At 43.7% G+C, this 15,599-nt stretch overlaps 3 protein-coding genes across 4 annotated transcripts; 1 reads left to right on the plus strand and 2 right to left on the minus strand.

The window, feature by feature from the left end:
- Positions 1-384: 384 nt before the first annotated feature.
- On the minus strand, positions 385-4,567 carry LOC100834871. Its single transcript, XM_003561106.3, has 4 exons — positions 3,892-4,567; positions 3,613-3,797; positions 1,204-1,275; positions 385-1,118 (listed from the first exon to the last, which is right to left on the minus strand). The coding sequence occupies exons 1-4, from the start codon at positions 4,565-4,567 to the stop codon at positions 633-635; spliced, it is 1,419 nt and encodes a 472-aa protein (XP_003561154.1). The 3' UTR covers positions 385-632.
- A 2,125-nt stretch (positions 4,568-6,692) lies between these two features.
- LOC100838547 (formin-like protein 5) lies at positions 6,693-10,992 on the plus strand. Of its 2 annotated transcripts, XM_024457122.1 has the most exons (4): positions 6,693-7,586; positions 8,404-8,450; positions 9,398-9,505; positions 10,342-10,478. In XM_024457122.1, the coding sequence occupies exons 1-3, from the start codon at positions 7,094-7,096 to the stop codon at positions 9,419-9,421; spliced, it is 564 nt and encodes a 187-aa protein (XP_024312890.1). In that variant the 5' UTR covers positions 6,693-7,093; the 3' UTR covers positions 9,422-9,505; positions 10,342-10,478. The 2 variants fall into 2 exon arrangements, with proteins under 2 accessions (XP_024312890.1, XP_010231440.1); XM_010233138.3 differs by lacking the exon at positions 9,398-9,505 and having other exon boundaries at positions 6,762-7,586; positions 10,342-10,992.
- Positions 10,993-11,366: 374 nt separating this feature from the next.
- LOC100836721 (polygalacturonate 4-alpha-galacturonosyltransferase) lies at positions 11,367-15,100 on the minus strand. Its single transcript, XM_010233141.3, has 8 exons — positions 14,905-15,100; positions 14,357-14,388; positions 14,211-14,271; positions 14,077-14,120; positions 13,555-13,892; positions 13,121-13,478; positions 12,426-13,013; positions 11,367-11,935 (listed from the first exon to the last, which is right to left on the minus strand). Exons 1-8 carry the CDS (start codon positions 14,975-14,977, stop codon positions 11,660-11,662), a joined length of 1,770 nt encoding a protein of 589 aa, XP_010231443.1. The 5' UTR covers positions 14,978-15,100; the 3' UTR covers positions 11,367-11,659.
- Between the last annotated feature and the right edge of the window lie 499 nt (positions 15,101-15,599).

Raw genomic sequence — 15,599 nt, forward strand, 5'->3', positions numbered from 1 at the left:
TGTTCTCTAGGTCAGCTGTCTGATTAAGCCCTGCGACACAATTCCTAACACTAAACAAACCAGGGAGCAACCAACCGTGCAGAAACAAAGCATTTTGCTAGCTCGACGGCAAACATAGCCGCAACTCAGAATAAAGAAGGTGGCACACTTCAACATCATAGAATTACTCACCATTATAGTTGAAAGAAGACAAACAAGACCTTTCATACAAGCCAGATGCAACTACTAGAAACCAGCAGGAGACGACGAGGCTACAACAAACAATTGAAGCCATCTTCGAAGCATCAAACTTACCAGCACCATTAAGTGTCAATATGTGGACAAGGACATAAAACAACAAGGCAACAACGAAACCCAAAAGGAAATCTGGACAAAGCAACAACAAAACCCAAAAGGAAATCTTTTTGACAGACAGGCAGAACATAAGCACATGAAAGAGATCTTTCGAGGCTTAACTTCCAACAGTATTCCACATTATCGACCAACCATATGCAGTCATTGGAGCAACAAAATAACTCACAGATGGGGCGAATTTCGACATAATAACAGGCTAAGTTAGTTCTATAATAACAAAATGGCTCCCAGACTCGACATGCCCTTCCCTCACCTGACACCCAAGAAAAATAGTTAGGCTAAGCGTTTGCGCCTAGCTCAACTCTCCCTGGCTGGGGATGGCCACCTCCCTGCTGACCTCCTCCCTGGTTGTTGTAATAAGAATTGCCACCGGCGCGACCACCCCTGCCTCTGTTGTTGAAGTTCCTCTCTTGGTAGAATCCCTCCTCATAGTAGCCACCTCTGCCACCCCGGCCATTCTGGTACCCACCACCACCTCCCTGGTATCCACCCCCACCCTGATATCCACCACCACCTCCCCTACCATTCTGGTATCCACCACCCATACCCCGGCCTCCACGACCACCACGGCCATTAGAGTAGCCCCTCCTGCCAGTACCGCGACCACCACCTCGCTGGTTCTGGTAAGATCGTCGAGGGGTCTGAAACTGTTGGTCTTTTGGCTCAACATTCCTCTGCTCTTGATAATCCCCATCTTCAAATTTTTCCTGCTCTGCCTCAGCTGAGGGATATTCCTCAGGAGGGTTCACAGGAGCTTCACCATCCTGCAATTGTTAAATCAGTATATGTTGGAAATATATTACATCATGCATAATCAGAAAAAAGAAACAGCAGGTCATCGGTCAATACCACATTTTGGCCATCAGCTGCATTGGACTGATCATTGTAGATTTCTGTCTCCTGAGGATCTTCCTTCTCATCCTGTCAACAAGTAAACATAATAAGTAGAAGATAATAATAAGACAACATCATTTCCACAAGTACAGAACAAACACCACACCATTTTGTTCACATTGCTTCAGTAGGATCAACACATCAATCCAGTGCAGCCAAATCATAGATGTGGATATTTTGTTTCCAGTAGCAAATCAATATCAGTAGATCCATCATGAAATATGTTTTCAAAGCGTATTGATTTGGTATCATGGATGTTGATATTTTTCACTATATGCTTGGTCAAACGTTCAGAAGTTTTTACTTAAGAGACAAAATCTATATGCCTTAAAAAAATGCATGGAGGGGTAATTGTTACTTCTATGATCTACCTAATCAGCTAACATAAACTTCAGAGAAGACAAACAAAACACTATGAAAATAATAAATGCCATGCTGATATTAGTTTGTTCAAAGATTACTGAAAACATCTTGATTTAATTGTTTCTAAGCAAGAAAAACTATGGAGATACAGACACCGTACACACAAACAGAGGTTACCAATTCCCTTGTGTGATTTATGGAATAACATTAAATAGACTATGAGAAGAGAGGCCTACTAAGGAAAAGGAGTGTAAACGGAAGACAATTGCTTTTTGGGAGTGCCCTGGAAGCTATAGCCTACCAATATCTTATACCCAAAACTTAACCTACGTGGCTTTTTGGGAGTGTATGTAAATTCTGCAATCCTTTATTTGCTATTCATCTTCATGGAAAAGGGGTATTTTTTTAAAAGCACTGGATTGATATGTTTTTGCACAGGGTAGAAAATTGTTCCTTTCCCAGAAGGATAAATAGGGCTAATGAATTTCATGTATCCATTTTTCAGGGCTCGTTTTCTTTCTCACACTACTGGATATACCTTTGAATTATAAATACATATATAGATTCACTAACATAGTACAGAACCAATTTTGGATAGCTAAAAGTATTTCAACCACAAGCTAATTTAGTAAGACAAGATGCGAAGAAAATGTACTTACTAAATTCCAACAAACATGAATAATAGTATAAAATAACCATTTTAAGGGCATGCTGAACAACTACGGCCCTCCATTCACTTTACTTGATGTCCTACAATCAGTGACATATTCTAAAGTTTGATCCCAAATAGGTTTAAAACTATCTAGTTAGATGTTGGCCATATCCATATTAAGGTCCAAGTTAGAGTGAATCAAAATAATCTTCACATAATTCAATTCAAGGAACTCATGAGTTAACCTTAGGCCCCATACAAATGCCCGATGTCTTTGACTCGATCTTTACTGCATGACCATCACATAATCAAATCCAATGGCTCAAGAATTGAGTCGAACCACTACAAATTTCCACATAATTGCATGTTTAACAGAGTTAACAGGGAGTTTAATCCTCACATAAGGGAGATTTAATTAATCATTTGTTCTAGGATTCTATCTCCATGTCAGTAATATAAACAGCTTGTTTTAGTGGATATTTGAATAGTACACATACATTCTGTATAACATGTATTTGCAAAATGAGTGTTGCGTGTACTAGTAAAAGTTACAGTACATTCTTTATTAAATACATTTTCATACTGTCACAGTATTCTACCGGTAGCCCAAGTAGCATATCGAACACATTTGTCAAGTACTCCCTCCGTCCCATATTAAGTAACTCAAATTACCTAAAAATCGTCTAGATACATGTAAGATTTCAGCACTTAATATGGTACGGAGGGAGTAAAAGAGAACAGAGGGAGTATTATGCCACAACTGCAATTTTGACTTGCATAACTCACTAAAACACTGCCACAAGAGGAATTTGTCGTAAATAATTCTTTAAATCTGCAATGCACATTAATTTATGCACAGCAGATCATCAGGATTAACATAGCTAAACTAAGTTCATATTTTCTTACGCTACCACCAAATAGTGGTGACATGACACACAAAATTATACAATGACCATAGGGAAGCACAAATATATGACAAGGGAGAGATCATAAAAAAAATAGTGTTTTGTTCCAGGACAATGATACAGAGGCAATGCATGTTATTAGCTCTGCAGTGTCTGTGCACATCCATATGAAATATTTAAAGAGCATATGCAAATTATCAAAACTCACAAGCTTACTACAATCCACACCCTAAATGGTGTTCCCTTAAGGTTTTACCCCGTGAAGTTATTCTACACAAGCAGCAATCAGGGCATCAGGCTAATGACAGAGATGATGATGACAATAACAACATTCTACTGCAGCAAACCAATCATCAACACACCTCAGATCAACAGGATAACAATCACTTGGCAACATCCTAAGAAGGAATTTAAATGCAACAACAGAAAAACCGTCATTTTTACCTTGTGACCTTCAGCAGCTATTTCCTCCACTGCTGGTGCCTCTGGTGACACAGTTATGCTCTCCTGCGGCTGCACACCTCCAGCTCCATAGCTTCCAACAGCAACCGCCATATCACTCATCTCAGTCTGTGCTGTGTAGTAATCTGATGCCATGATCCTGTCCAACTTAGCCCTCACCGCAGCGTCTACAGCCAAAAAATCCAGATATAACAACTGTCAGACATCTATTACCACAAATCAATTTTAAAAACAAGATTAGAAACCTATATAAATCCTCACATGTAACAGAGGAATCAGCACTGATCGGTTCATCAGCACGGCTGAGCCATAGGCGGGCATGGTGGGCACAGGCCTGGAGAGCGTCGCGGTGGGTCACACCCACTGCTTTAGAAGGGCGGGCTGCAGCAAGGGCGGCCACAGTAGCCACCGCGTCGAGGTCGCTCTCCGCGAGCAGCTCCGCAGCATCATCTGTGACATAGTCATAGGTGATGCAGCAGCTGCGCTCATGCGTGCGCGCAACCATGGTGGTGACGAACTCGCTCTGCGGCTTCACATCGAAGAGGGAGCCGAAGTAGACGAGCGCGAGGAGGTCCTGGATGGATGAATCGGAGCCAGAGGAAGAGGAGCCGGCGTCAGTGGCCGGAGCAGCGCTGGGGGCGGGGATGGTGGAGAGCTCCTCGGCGAGGGCGGAGGAGAGCGGAGCGCGGATGCGCTCGAGCTCCTCGATGACGGCCGCGACGATGGGCTTGGAGCGGAGCACCTCCTTCTGCTCTTGGTTAAGCGTCTTGCCGGCAGCGACCGACTCCTCCATCTGCGAGATGCGATTCTGCTTCTTGCGCAGCGCGCGGAGACGCTTCGTCACCACGGAGAGCACCGGGCCGTCGTTGGCCTCGGAGGCAGCCGCCGCCGCCGCGGCCACGGAGCCGGAGGCGGAGGCGGTGGGGGAGGCGGCCATGGCGTGAGGCTAGGGTTTTAGGGGCGATTTGGGGATTTGGGCTTGGATGTCGGGCGGCGAGATGAGATGGGGCGTGGGAGCGGTGGATTTATGAGGCGGGGAGGGAGACGAGAGGGTAGGGCAATCGGATGATCGGGCGGATCGGATCGTCTTGCACGAATCGCGAGGCATTGATACCGCCTTACGAATTACCACTCCTTTTTTTTTTTTGAGTGACCTTACGAGTTACCGCAGGTTGTTTCGCTGGGTTTCCTTTTTTGCGGAAAAGGTTGTTTCGCTGGTTGGACCTGGACTCGCTGTAGATGGGCTTGATCATTTCCTTCGGTTTGTCCCAAAAAGGCCTTCTCGTTTTATTTATATCAAAAGTCAGAATAGCCCTAGCACTAAAAGAAATACTTTTGGCGTATATTGTGACAGACTCTGGTGGGATTGCAGCATCTTGCTCATACGCCCGTAGTAATAAAAACGTAAACGCTTGCAGCATGTCGAAACAAGCTCCGTTTCATAAATATATTTCAAAATTCACTATCTATAGTAGGCGCATCGACCATCACCGTCTTGGCTTGTCTTAGCCCCGCGTCATTGGATCTGTTGAGCCTTGCGCCATTCACCCTCAGGCACCATGATCCCCAATCTTGGCATCATGAAGAACTCTCTCCTTTCAAGCTCCACTATGAGGGCTTCCATGCTGCTAAGAGGTGAGCGTCTTGATTTAGGAAAATGAGAGGCAATAGAAGAGGATGAGCGGCGGAGGTGATCGGCTCGATAGGTTGATTTGAATTGTGTCCCTCATAAAAGTGTTCGAAAAAATATTATAAATCTAACTATTATGTGCATTTAAGATGGCTAAGCTTTGCAGATGTTTGTCGAATTATCTCTGTAAACATTGTTGTCTACTGAGTATGTTGAATGGATGTCAAACTACGTGGTTGCGTTGAGTGGTGCAAATTTTTAGTATGACGATAAACACTCTTTTATGATGATGATGCCGTACATCCATAAGACTCAGGGTGAAGGAATGGGATCTTCTAAGATAAAAGTTCAAGAGGGTTATGAAAGAGGTGTTGCTTCCACGACTTATAGTGTTGTAATCCAACGTTCGAACAATCTTTGGTGGACAGTGATTTAGTATTTTGGCTAGTAGAGAGATTCAAGTAGACAACCCCGTTGGCATGGTTGTTCTCTTGAGGAACATAATTTAATGGAGATATGTCAAAATTACTATTTTTATCAATTAAATTATAATTGCAGCCAACGAGCAACACGGACTAGAATAACAATAAATGGTGAGAAAGCGTTGCATGGACATAATCACCGTGCATCTGATGTTCGATAGTCGACCTTCGACAAAGTATATTCTCTAGAGTGTCGACAATTCCTCAACTTCAAATCGTGAGTCCGTGAGGTGCTCCAGTCACATGAAAAATACGGTTATAGTTCAGTTTGACGATGGAGGCTTGGATATGAGAAAATGCTCAATTATTCATGCATGCATGCCTTGGGGTGTTTTTGATTACGGGCATCGACGAGCTTTCTAGACATGCACGTAGAAGACTCTAAATACGAAACACTAACCAAGAAACAAATGCAATTATCTACTTGAACTTGTCTTCCTCTTGCATTCCTTCCTATCCAGCTTGGCCAAAGATTTAGGAGGGCAATGACCCTTTGAACTAAATGAGTATTGTAGCTGGTTCTAGGAAAGATCCAGGGAGATAACATGCATGTTCGTTTCCTTTTTCATATTCGAACTTGACATTGTAAGGTTCAACCATTAAATTGAAGTTGATGGTAACGAGATGGACAGGCATCCGTTAATTTAAAAGACAGTAACAGATAAGATTCAACATATAATACCAACAGGGAGGGCACCCCCAACGGCGGGGGAGCTACCCACGTTGTTATGCTCGAAGTTTGATACCCAAGATACCAACACTAGAATTCGAGGAGCATGGAAAAGATGCAAGAAGTTGACACTAGCGAAATGACTGTAGATTAACAAAATACACAAAATACTTATACACGTAGGTATAAACGTTCCAAGCATGGACGGATCCAAGAGGGGGCTGCCCCTCTAAGAAATTGCATTTTAGTTAATCGTTACTAATCAGCTCATTAATAATCATTTTAAAAATAGGTGAAGCCTCTGATTCCCCTAATCCTAACTAAATTCGTCCCTGATTCCAAGCGATAACTTTGGCAGGGAAAAGAAAAGAAAATGGTTCCATTAGACGGAATCGTGTGGACGTGCAGGCGCAGCAAGTTCAGTTCCGTCTTCAGTGACGGGCTCGACTGCAGTCTCTGTCCCCGCCCGTGACTGCTTTACCGGCGGCATCTGATCGTGTTCTGCTCCCCCGACGCGCGCGCTTTCGCCGTCGCTTCACTTCACTCCCCTGCTCCTCCTCGTCACGGTCGCGATCGCGCTTCCCCAACCATTGAATCGCGAAAGGGAAGAAAGCTACCGCTGCTCCGCGGCCTCTCGCTTATCCTTCTCCCGTGGCCTCTTTCGGCGCCGCCGACGCCGCCATGTCGGAGCACCTCCCGCTCGGGAGCCGCGGGGGCTCCCCACTCCCCTTCCACCGCCTGCAAGAGACGTCGCACCCTCGCCCGCACGGCAACCCCGACCCGCTCGCCTCCGTCTGGATCCGCCGCCTCCACCTCACCCCCAACCCGCCGCCCCAGGCCAGCCTCGCGCCCCCGCCGCCGCAGCAAGGGTACGACGCCGTCTCCAGCCGCAGCGCCGGGTTCGGCCCCTTACGCTGGAGCCCGCGCCCGCCGCCGTTTGCCGCGTGGGACGCAGCCCACGTCCCCAGTGGGAGCGGGAGCGGCCCGCCGATGCTGTCGCCCTTCTTCCGCTTCCCGCCGCCGCCGCTGCCGGGGGTCGCGGATGTCGGGGGGTTCGCACCCATCAGGCCTACGATCGGGTTTGGCAGCAGCGGCGGCGGGTTCCCCGAGTTGTCGTCGCGGGCGATTGTCGGAGACAACCCCCACGCTTCCTGGCTGGCGACCGCAGCTGCAGGTATCCAACATATTTCAGCCTTGCAGGCATCCCTTGCACGTCGTACTCGTGGGCTCTATTAAATTGCTGTGGTTTCGCTCTTAACTGGTTCGAAGTTGAAACGAGTCCCGCTAAATTGCTGACTCTAAAATTGCCTCTATACTAAATGTGATACTCCTTAATGAAGATCGAACGAATTTCGCCCAAGCTAAACTTGGACTGGGTCAAACAAGAAATCAACAACAAAACATTTTGTTGTAGCTTTTGGTCAAACTAGCTAGAAACCCAAACATATGCTGTACAGAGTTCGGGGTTGTACCGCAAGCCAAATGAAATAATTTGAGGAAAACCCTATAATCAGGATGTATGGATTGTAAACTTGTACACCTTTCTTCACACCCCACTCACCAACTACTTTATCCCCAGAAAACGTATGGAGAAATTGAATTTTCATAATACAAATTAATTGATTCATGAAAGTTCTATCTAAGCGAGTATTCTTACATTAGAGTGAACATTTTCCCCGTATAATGGTGTGACTGTTGTATGCTTTACATGAGTTTGACGGGGAGGAAACAAGTGCAAGAATCCCAAGGATCCCCTGAAGAACTATTATTGTTTTATAGCTCTTCGTTTGGTATATACATGTCATGTTTATTAGTGTGCAGATAGATATATACACCAGGTAGAATATGTTTTGGGTCTAAGAACTTCCAAGGAAACTACACATGGATAAATTGTACATGCTTCACAGTTATCCATTTGGCCACCACAAATACCGTCAGTTTTCCACTGGGTCTCAATTTAAACTGTGATGATGAAATTTCTCTTTGTGTAGGTTCAGCTTATCCTAGACATGCTGTGGATCCCATAAGAACTTCCCATGTAAGATGTTTTAGATTCATTGATCTCATTAAATGGGGGCATGCATGTTTATTGGTAATCGGGTGGTAGCTCTTCTGGTTTTAGAGGCATTACCACAACAACAGATAATAAATACTAGTTGGATAAATCAATATGATATTTTGAAAGGAAAAATAAAAGAAAAAACTATAGTGAAATTCCATTTTTCAACCCTCTAAAACTGTTTGACATGCAACCTTGAATAACTAGGCATCTGCTTTACCAACTTGATCCAAACTAGTGTGGCTTGCTGCTGATTTGTCTTCCATGTGAATGCCAACTTGGCACTTAATCTGAATTGGCTCCCAGCACTCTAGCAGTGAAGTCACTGAGGTGTTTTTCTATACCACCCTCACCTGCCAGTTGACTTCACCCCACCTCCCAGTTTCCCATAGTCACTGAGAACAACATCCCCATCTTCCCCTTTCTCACCATTTGACCCCTTCTATTGATTTGTTTGGTTATGCGGCGGAGATGCATGTGGCATCCACATCAGCCGGAAACCGTTTATGAAACCATGAACCGTCCGAGAGTGGAAACTGAAAGCTGGACTGTTGCAAACGGTTTCATATTGAGGGTCGTAAATCGGACTCTGGCTAGAGTTGAGGGTTCAAAAATGAACATCTTTTTCCCATTCCAAAACTGAAAATTTAGAGAATATAACTTTCCTGAATTTCATTGAAGTACAGCCAGGTACCACTCAGTGAAAGAATTGCCGTGGTTGAGGTGGGTGGGTGGGTGGGTGTGGGCGGGGGCAGTCCACCTTAGTTGCAGGTTTTCGTTAACAAGGAAACACTCGTGCGCTTGGAGTAAGCTAGGCATATATATTTTAGTTTCATACATGATGACAAGGAAAATAATCGAGACAAGCCTTGTATTTGGATATAAGCAGCTGTCAACTTTGTAAGATGTACTTATCTTGATGACAGGTCTTTTTTGTCAACATCAAGTAGAACACATTCAGGATGAACTCATCTTATTCTCGTCAGCTGTTATTGTGCACCGGCTACCAGTAGTTATTTGAGAGAATTCAACATGTAAGACGTGGCAACTATAATCTCTGTTCACTTTGGGTTTTTGTTAATGAGTTCAGTAGATAACCATTCTCATTTTTGTGGTAATCGTGAGTAGTTTATAGCAAAGCACAGCTAGTAGTTAGTACCTACGTCAAGCTTATTCCGCAGACCAGGTTATCCCTAGTTAGCATTCCCCTGTAAAGCTGTACAACCTATATAACTTTTCAATGGTGAGTTCTTATGAGATCTTGGATGAGTTTCAGTACACAAACTAAATAGTGGTTCCAGACTTCCACTAGTTGGTACTTGGTATGCACCAAAGGAATTTTTTCCTTTCACTTTTGCAATAATTCTGGCAATAGGTACATTCCCTAGTTTATCAATCCCCGTCCGCTCCCAATTTTCAACCAGATCTCGCTTATCCCTAGAGATCAACTGCTAAGTTCTTGTATCTTCAAGAGGCATTGCGTGTAATGGTACAAAAAACTTCGGTAGCAACATGATATAATTTTCCACCTACAACTATTCAACTATTGCTGATGGTCCATTTCTTAAATCAAACAAATCAACGTAGTTAGCTGCAGTACTGTGCATTGCTGTTACTGGCTGGAAGAATGATTAACTGTGCTACTGCTAACTACCAATGGTTTTAAAATCTGGCTACCAACTCTTCTCTGCTCGTGGATCACATGGTTACACATATATCTGTAGGGAATTTATCAGAAACAGGAACTGTGGAATTTCAGCAACTGTACTCCTTAGGATGAGTAGCTGACAAAGACCCAGGACTGACTTTCACTATCTGTTGACATGGTGTCGAATCCATTACTAAGAACCTTATGATCCATTTCTTGCAGGATCCCCATGTTAGACAGCACAACATGGCACCACAAAATTTTGCAAGGAGTTGGCCTAGTTCTAGCAGCCAACAGGATGAACCTTTCTCCTATTGGAACATGGGAAGGTTCCAAAGAAGCACCACGACTTCATCGATCTCTGTCGCACCCAGCAATTTTGTGAAGAAGAGGAATGCTGACTCGAACAGTTTTATCCCTCCGAAGTTCAGAAAGTTGAACGGAGCTGGTTAAAACCATAGCTTTGTGCCAAGGTCTTCCATAAGAAGCATAAATATGCAATTGCCTGGAAGAGCATGCAGCGGCGCTACTGCTTCACCTAGTATGGGCTAAAAAAGGCTTGGAGATGCAAGTATATGGCTATCGACCTATCGTGTAAAGTAAATTTGCCCCCAAAATTTTGCATCGCATCCTCTGATAACACCTACGCATTTGGTATGAGATCTCAATGGTACTCACCACTGATGCATGTTTGTAGAATTTGGGGCAATATATAGGACTAATGTGAAGCAATGTGCATCTCTCACAGTGCTGGTATTACTAAAAAAATAAGTCTTGCCACGGAAAGGCTCTTATTTTGTCATCTTTGTATTTGTTGTGAACATACATGCTTCCTATTGTTTGCTTTCTTTTCCAATATTCGATTTTGAGATAGCTGACTGTTTTCCATGTGGTTACAAGTGTTTTCTTGCTGAACATAGTATCGTTTAAATTTGCCAAATGCATAGGCGGGGATGTAACGGATGCATTGTTCTGTGGAATGTTATAACCGCTGCGTTTTAATGTTGAAACACTACGGCACAAATCTTTGCGGTGCAACGAGGAAGACATTTTGAAACCACCAATTAATAAGCGTGCATGTACCTCACCGAAGTGGATGAAAACACAAACTACTGCTCCAACAAATAGGCTACACGACCACCCCGTTTATAATCATCATTATTAATGTTGACATCACATTTTGGTGTGGTAATGCTGCCATGGAAATTAAAATAATCCCATCTACAGATACAGCTGAAATGGCGTCATTACTGCCACAAATTTAGAAAGATTGCATTTATAAGTTGCCAAGAATCATATAATTCACCATTCTTTTCAAGAGCACAAGATAAATATCAAAACACAAGTCCACAGTGGACTAGTCGTGAAAGCACAACAAATGGGCAAGGAAGCTACATACAGAAAAAACCGAACTACTAATATCTAATAACACGAACGAAGAACATGTGGCTAGAACTGTACTACCAACAGGGACCTTTCATAGTCCCATCGAAATTTACTCCAAATATTCGTCGCAGAAGAATCCTTCTCTAGCTACTGCCTATTGACTGATCTTGCACCCACGGACATAGGAGTGCTCATAATTGATGTACCTTGTCCAGTAAGGCCGGTACTTTGTCATCGCAATCTCAAGCCACGGTTTCATGTTTCCGTTGTAGTGGATGACAGCGGCGCTGTCAATTTCTGAGTGCTCGACAGTTGGGTTGTATCCTAATCCAAGCACATGCCATGATTTGTCCAAGGGGTGTGTCAGCTTGTAGAAAGTCATAAGACCTGGTGGTAGTGTCCCCAATTTCCACAGCAGCCTGTTTTCGTTCTGTAAAAGGATGAAGGAAAAAACAGTGTGAAGTAGAGTACATGGATTTGGCATCTCAGTAACGAATGTATATGATTTTATGGTTGTAGTTTTATAACCCAAGACTCCACGAGGATGGTGGTACTGACCCTACATTTGCTAATGAAATATTAAGAGACATTCTAGAAGCTGAAGAGGGCATCTTATTGCCAAATTTATTTATTTTTAACAATGAAGTTGTCCACATATCATGTCAGTATGTCACCATGATATGCTCAAAAGTACTGCAGGTTCATATGCAATTATGCTCATAGAAATTCACTGTATTGCTTCATGTATAAGAATGCTATATGCATGGCTGTGCAAAGAACACTTGACAGAAATCAGAAACAGCAGACATCAAATGGACAAAATGGTTCTGCGAAGAGCCAAAGACACAAGATGGCAAAATGCAATATTCCAAGGAAAAGTGGGCACGGTAAAAGTAATATACATCTTATTTCCAACTCACCATGTTCTGCCATTTATGGTAAATCCCAGTAATGTCCTTCTTCTTCCATTCTTCCAGATCAAACATATTCATTCCATAAGCCCAACCACATGCATTAGGATCAAAATTCTGGGCAATATTTGGGTTTGAAAAATTGAGGTACTTGTCAAATCGGTGGAAACTCTCGCCACATGTTTCCACAGCACCATTTACATTCCCATTAAGATCAACCTCCCATAGTCCAGTCAAATCCTTTTGGACGACAATGTCATCATCAAGGAAAAGGATTTTGTTCAACTTAGGATAGACTTGTGGGAGGTAAAACCTTAAATGATTGAGCATGGACAGATATTTTGGGTTGCGGTACTTCAGATTAGAGGAACCAGCAGAGAGAGTTTTTTGACGATCTGCCTTAAAGTAGTACTCTTTCATGGCTGCAGACTCAAGCTGCTTCAAAACAGGGCAGTACGAAGAGTTTAACCATTTGAAGTCATCCACATTTTCAACATGGATTGTCGCGTCCCCAGGTGGATTCAACAAAAACCACATGTTCATTGCCCCAAAGTTTAGTTTGTCAGTCACAAGATGGAAAACATGTTTCTCAGGCTCCTGCAGTTTTATAGCAAGAAAATCAGGAGTTGCTACTGAATTGAATCATGCAATGGTATACATGACCAAGAAATGAATTTCCAAATCAAAGACCATATTACACTAACCTTTGCATTCACAATGGTTGAGTTGACCACAACTGATGCTGCCAGAACATTGTCCGAAAAAAGAGCATAGTGATAAAGATCAGGATCTTCCAGATTCTCACTCTTAGGGAACTTTCTTTTTTCTGGAGAGAGAAGGTAATAGTCTATTGTTAAGCGCATGGACAAGCAATGGATGCCATTTGGGATTGTCTTTGCTGCCAACTGGCTGAGGAAGGTGCTCTGCTTCTTCAAGCTCCGGACCTGCTCATCAGCTGATTGAAGCATTGCTCTTAAACGCTGGGTAATCTCCTTGCAATCATACAATTGATCCCTTGCTTTTGATAACACTTGGCCCATTGCTTTTGCTCTCTCAGAAGCACTTCAAGTTAAAGAAGAGATAAGTGAGTAGTGCAGAAAAAAGTTCGACAAAAAGAACAGTTCAAGCAAGCCAGTACCTCTTAGGAAGTTCAGAATCAGCGGTAGCTTCCCCAAGGGAGCGCTGGCTTTCCTTGATCCTGGCGAGTAGCTCCTTATAAAGATCTAGCTTGCCCCTGGATTTGGCAAGCACTGAATAGATTCTTGCCATGATCATTTGGTCTCGCATCAAATGAACATTTGAATCTGCCTTCTCATTTTCATTTTCACGCCTCCATAAACTATATTTTCCCAGCACAGCAGAATCAACAGCTTTTGAGCGCTCAATACCTGCATTCTCAAGTTTAACTAGAGCTTCATCATCATCCTGCGGCACTGATTCCATTTTCTTTATTACACCAGTTCTCTCCCCCAATCTCTATAGCAATGAAATATAAAAACATGAACAGAGGGAACAGATATAAAATTTAATTCCAAAGCAATCTGCCATGCAAGAAAGAAGCTACACAAATAAGGATGACTACCACATCTGGAAATGATAAGCATGACAATGATTATCACTAATTAAATTGAAGGGCTTAGCAATGAAATCAAAATGTTACCCTGCGAATTACATCTTCTGGCCTGCTCAGGAGCTGAAGACCATCTGCATCAGCAAGTAAAAATATGACTTGTTAAATGAGCTGCTCTGGGAAAATACAATCATATACAGCCAACATTTTTCATCAATACTCACCCTGTCGACTGAAGGATAAATTCTGCAGTTTAAACTTGGGCTGCTTACTCCAGTTTGGTACCTAAACATCGCAGAATCCATCAATATAAGCACATAAAAAGTAACACCGAAAAATCGGTAACAAGACAGAATAACATTCTGCTAACCAGTTCTCCAGAATATACTGGGTCCGCTCGAGCTGCACAAAGCAGAAACACTCCATCAGAAAGACCCGAGGAAAAAGGTTCTAGAACAAATAAGGGTACATTGCAATGTGGGTTAATAAACTTGTTCAGGTGCATCAACGGGCCATCATTAGCCTAATTTGCAATGGGCTACTGAACTGGATTCAGTGTGACACTCATTGCACATCACTGTCATGCCAAGACATCACCACAGTCCACAGCACACTTCACACAATATACTCCCAATCTAGACATAAATGTACTTGTGCAGATCGCATTCTTCACAGACAGAAAGGTGAAGCGACTGAATTGCGAACAGATCAACACGGGCGCTTGAACGCCACACCTACGGTTCTAACCCAATTACCCTAGAATAAGAGTTCAAAAACAGTTGAGATACTAACTGGTACTAATAGCATGACCGCAAGAAACGCAGTTCCGCACATCAAACCGTCGCTACACCCCGCAACTGCAGATCTTAATCTGATCTACATAAACGACGCGCGAGAAGGGAAAGTAGAACTCCTCACCTACGGCGGCGGCGGCGGCGGCGGCGAGGAGGCAGAGCGCGGCCAGGGAGGCCGTCGCGCTCGCGCGCGCCATTCCCGGGACCGATCTGCGAGAGCACGCAGGCGCTGGTCCCGGAAAATCACCCCTCGCTCCTAATGGCGGTGGATCATATCTCGACTGGGAAGGGAGAGTGTTCCTTGGTGCGATGCCGTGGAGAAGGACGAGGCGGAAGCGGAACAAAGCCGTCGTGTGGGGCCCAAACGAAAGGGGAGCACGGGTACGCTGCAACTGCAACTGAGACGGGCTGGATGGGCTGGGCCCAAGGACCTAGAGCGGTTAGCTGGGCCGAAATCTAAGGGACACAAAAGCGACTTTGAAGACGGGGTACTCTTAGGTCTAAAAAAAACTTCCTCTAAAAAAAAGGTCTAAAAAAACTAAGAAAAGGTTTTTCTTTTTGTCAAGACAAAAAACCTATATGCTCTGTCCAAGACAGCGTCTACTCTTAGCCCCCGTCTTGGCATGTGTGTGTTTTACACGCTCGGGATATTTCTTGCATTCAATAAAGTCAATGTGTGATTTTTTTTCGGACCCGTCGGTGTCATAAACCCTAACCCTAAGCCCTCTATCCATCCTATCTATTTAAAGTGGTATTTGGATCTTCGATCATATTAACACAAATTCTTCGTGCCTTTTATTTTGTGAGTACGCAACATTG

This window comes from Brachypodium distachyon, chromosome 1 (assembly GCF_000005505.3).
Source record: "Brachypodium distachyon strain Bd21 chromosome 1, Brachypodium_distachyon_v3.0, whole genome shotgun sequence".
NCBI classification, from domain to species: Eukaryota; Viridiplantae; Streptophyta; class Magnoliopsida; order Poales; family Poaceae; genus Brachypodium; species Brachypodium distachyon.

What these genes read in the sequence shown, in the direction of transcription:
- LOC100834871 (XM_003561106.3), bottom strand. Translation starts at nt 4,567, where the DNA reads ATGGCCGCCTCCCCCACCGCCTCCGCCTCCGGCTCCGTGGCCGCGGCG. An exon ending in TGCTGATTCCTCTGTTACAT is followed by an intron (nt 3,798 to 3,891) that starts GTGAGGATTTAT and finishes TTTTGGCTGTAG; the next exon opens with ACGCTGCGGTGAGGGCTAAG. An exon ending in TAGCTGCTGAAGGTCACAAG is followed by an intron (nt 1,276 to 3,612) that starts GTAAAAATGACG and finishes ACTTGTTGACAG; the next exon opens with GATGAGAAGGAAGATCCTCA.
- LOC100838547 (XM_010233138.3), top strand. Translation starts at nt 7,094, where the DNA reads ATGTCGGAGCACCTCCCGCTCGGGAGCCGCGGGGGCTCCCCACTCCCC. An exon ending in GCTGGCGACCGCAGCTGCAG is followed by an intron (nt 7,587 to 8,403) that starts GTATCCAACATA and finishes CTCTTTGTGTAG; the next exon opens with GTTCAGCTTATCCTAGACAT. An exon ending in ATCCCATAAGAACTTCCCAT is followed by an intron (nt 8,451 to 10,341) that starts GTAAGATGTTTT and finishes CATTTCTTGCAG; the next exon opens with GATCCCCATGTTAGACAGCA.
- LOC100836721 (XM_010233141.3), bottom strand. Translation starts at nt 14,977, where the DNA reads ATGGCGCGCGCGAGCGCGACGGCCTCCCTGGCCGCGCTCTGCCTCCTC. An exon ending in GATTCTGAACTTCCTAAGAG is followed by an intron (nt 13,479 to 13,554) that starts GTACTGGCTTGC and finishes TTTAACTTGAAG; the next exon opens with TGCTTCTGAGAGAGCAAAAG. An exon ending in ACCATAAATGGCAGAACATG is followed by an intron (nt 11,936 to 12,425) that starts GTGAGTTGGAAA and finishes ATCCTTTTACAG; the next exon opens with AACGAAAACAGGCTGCTGTG.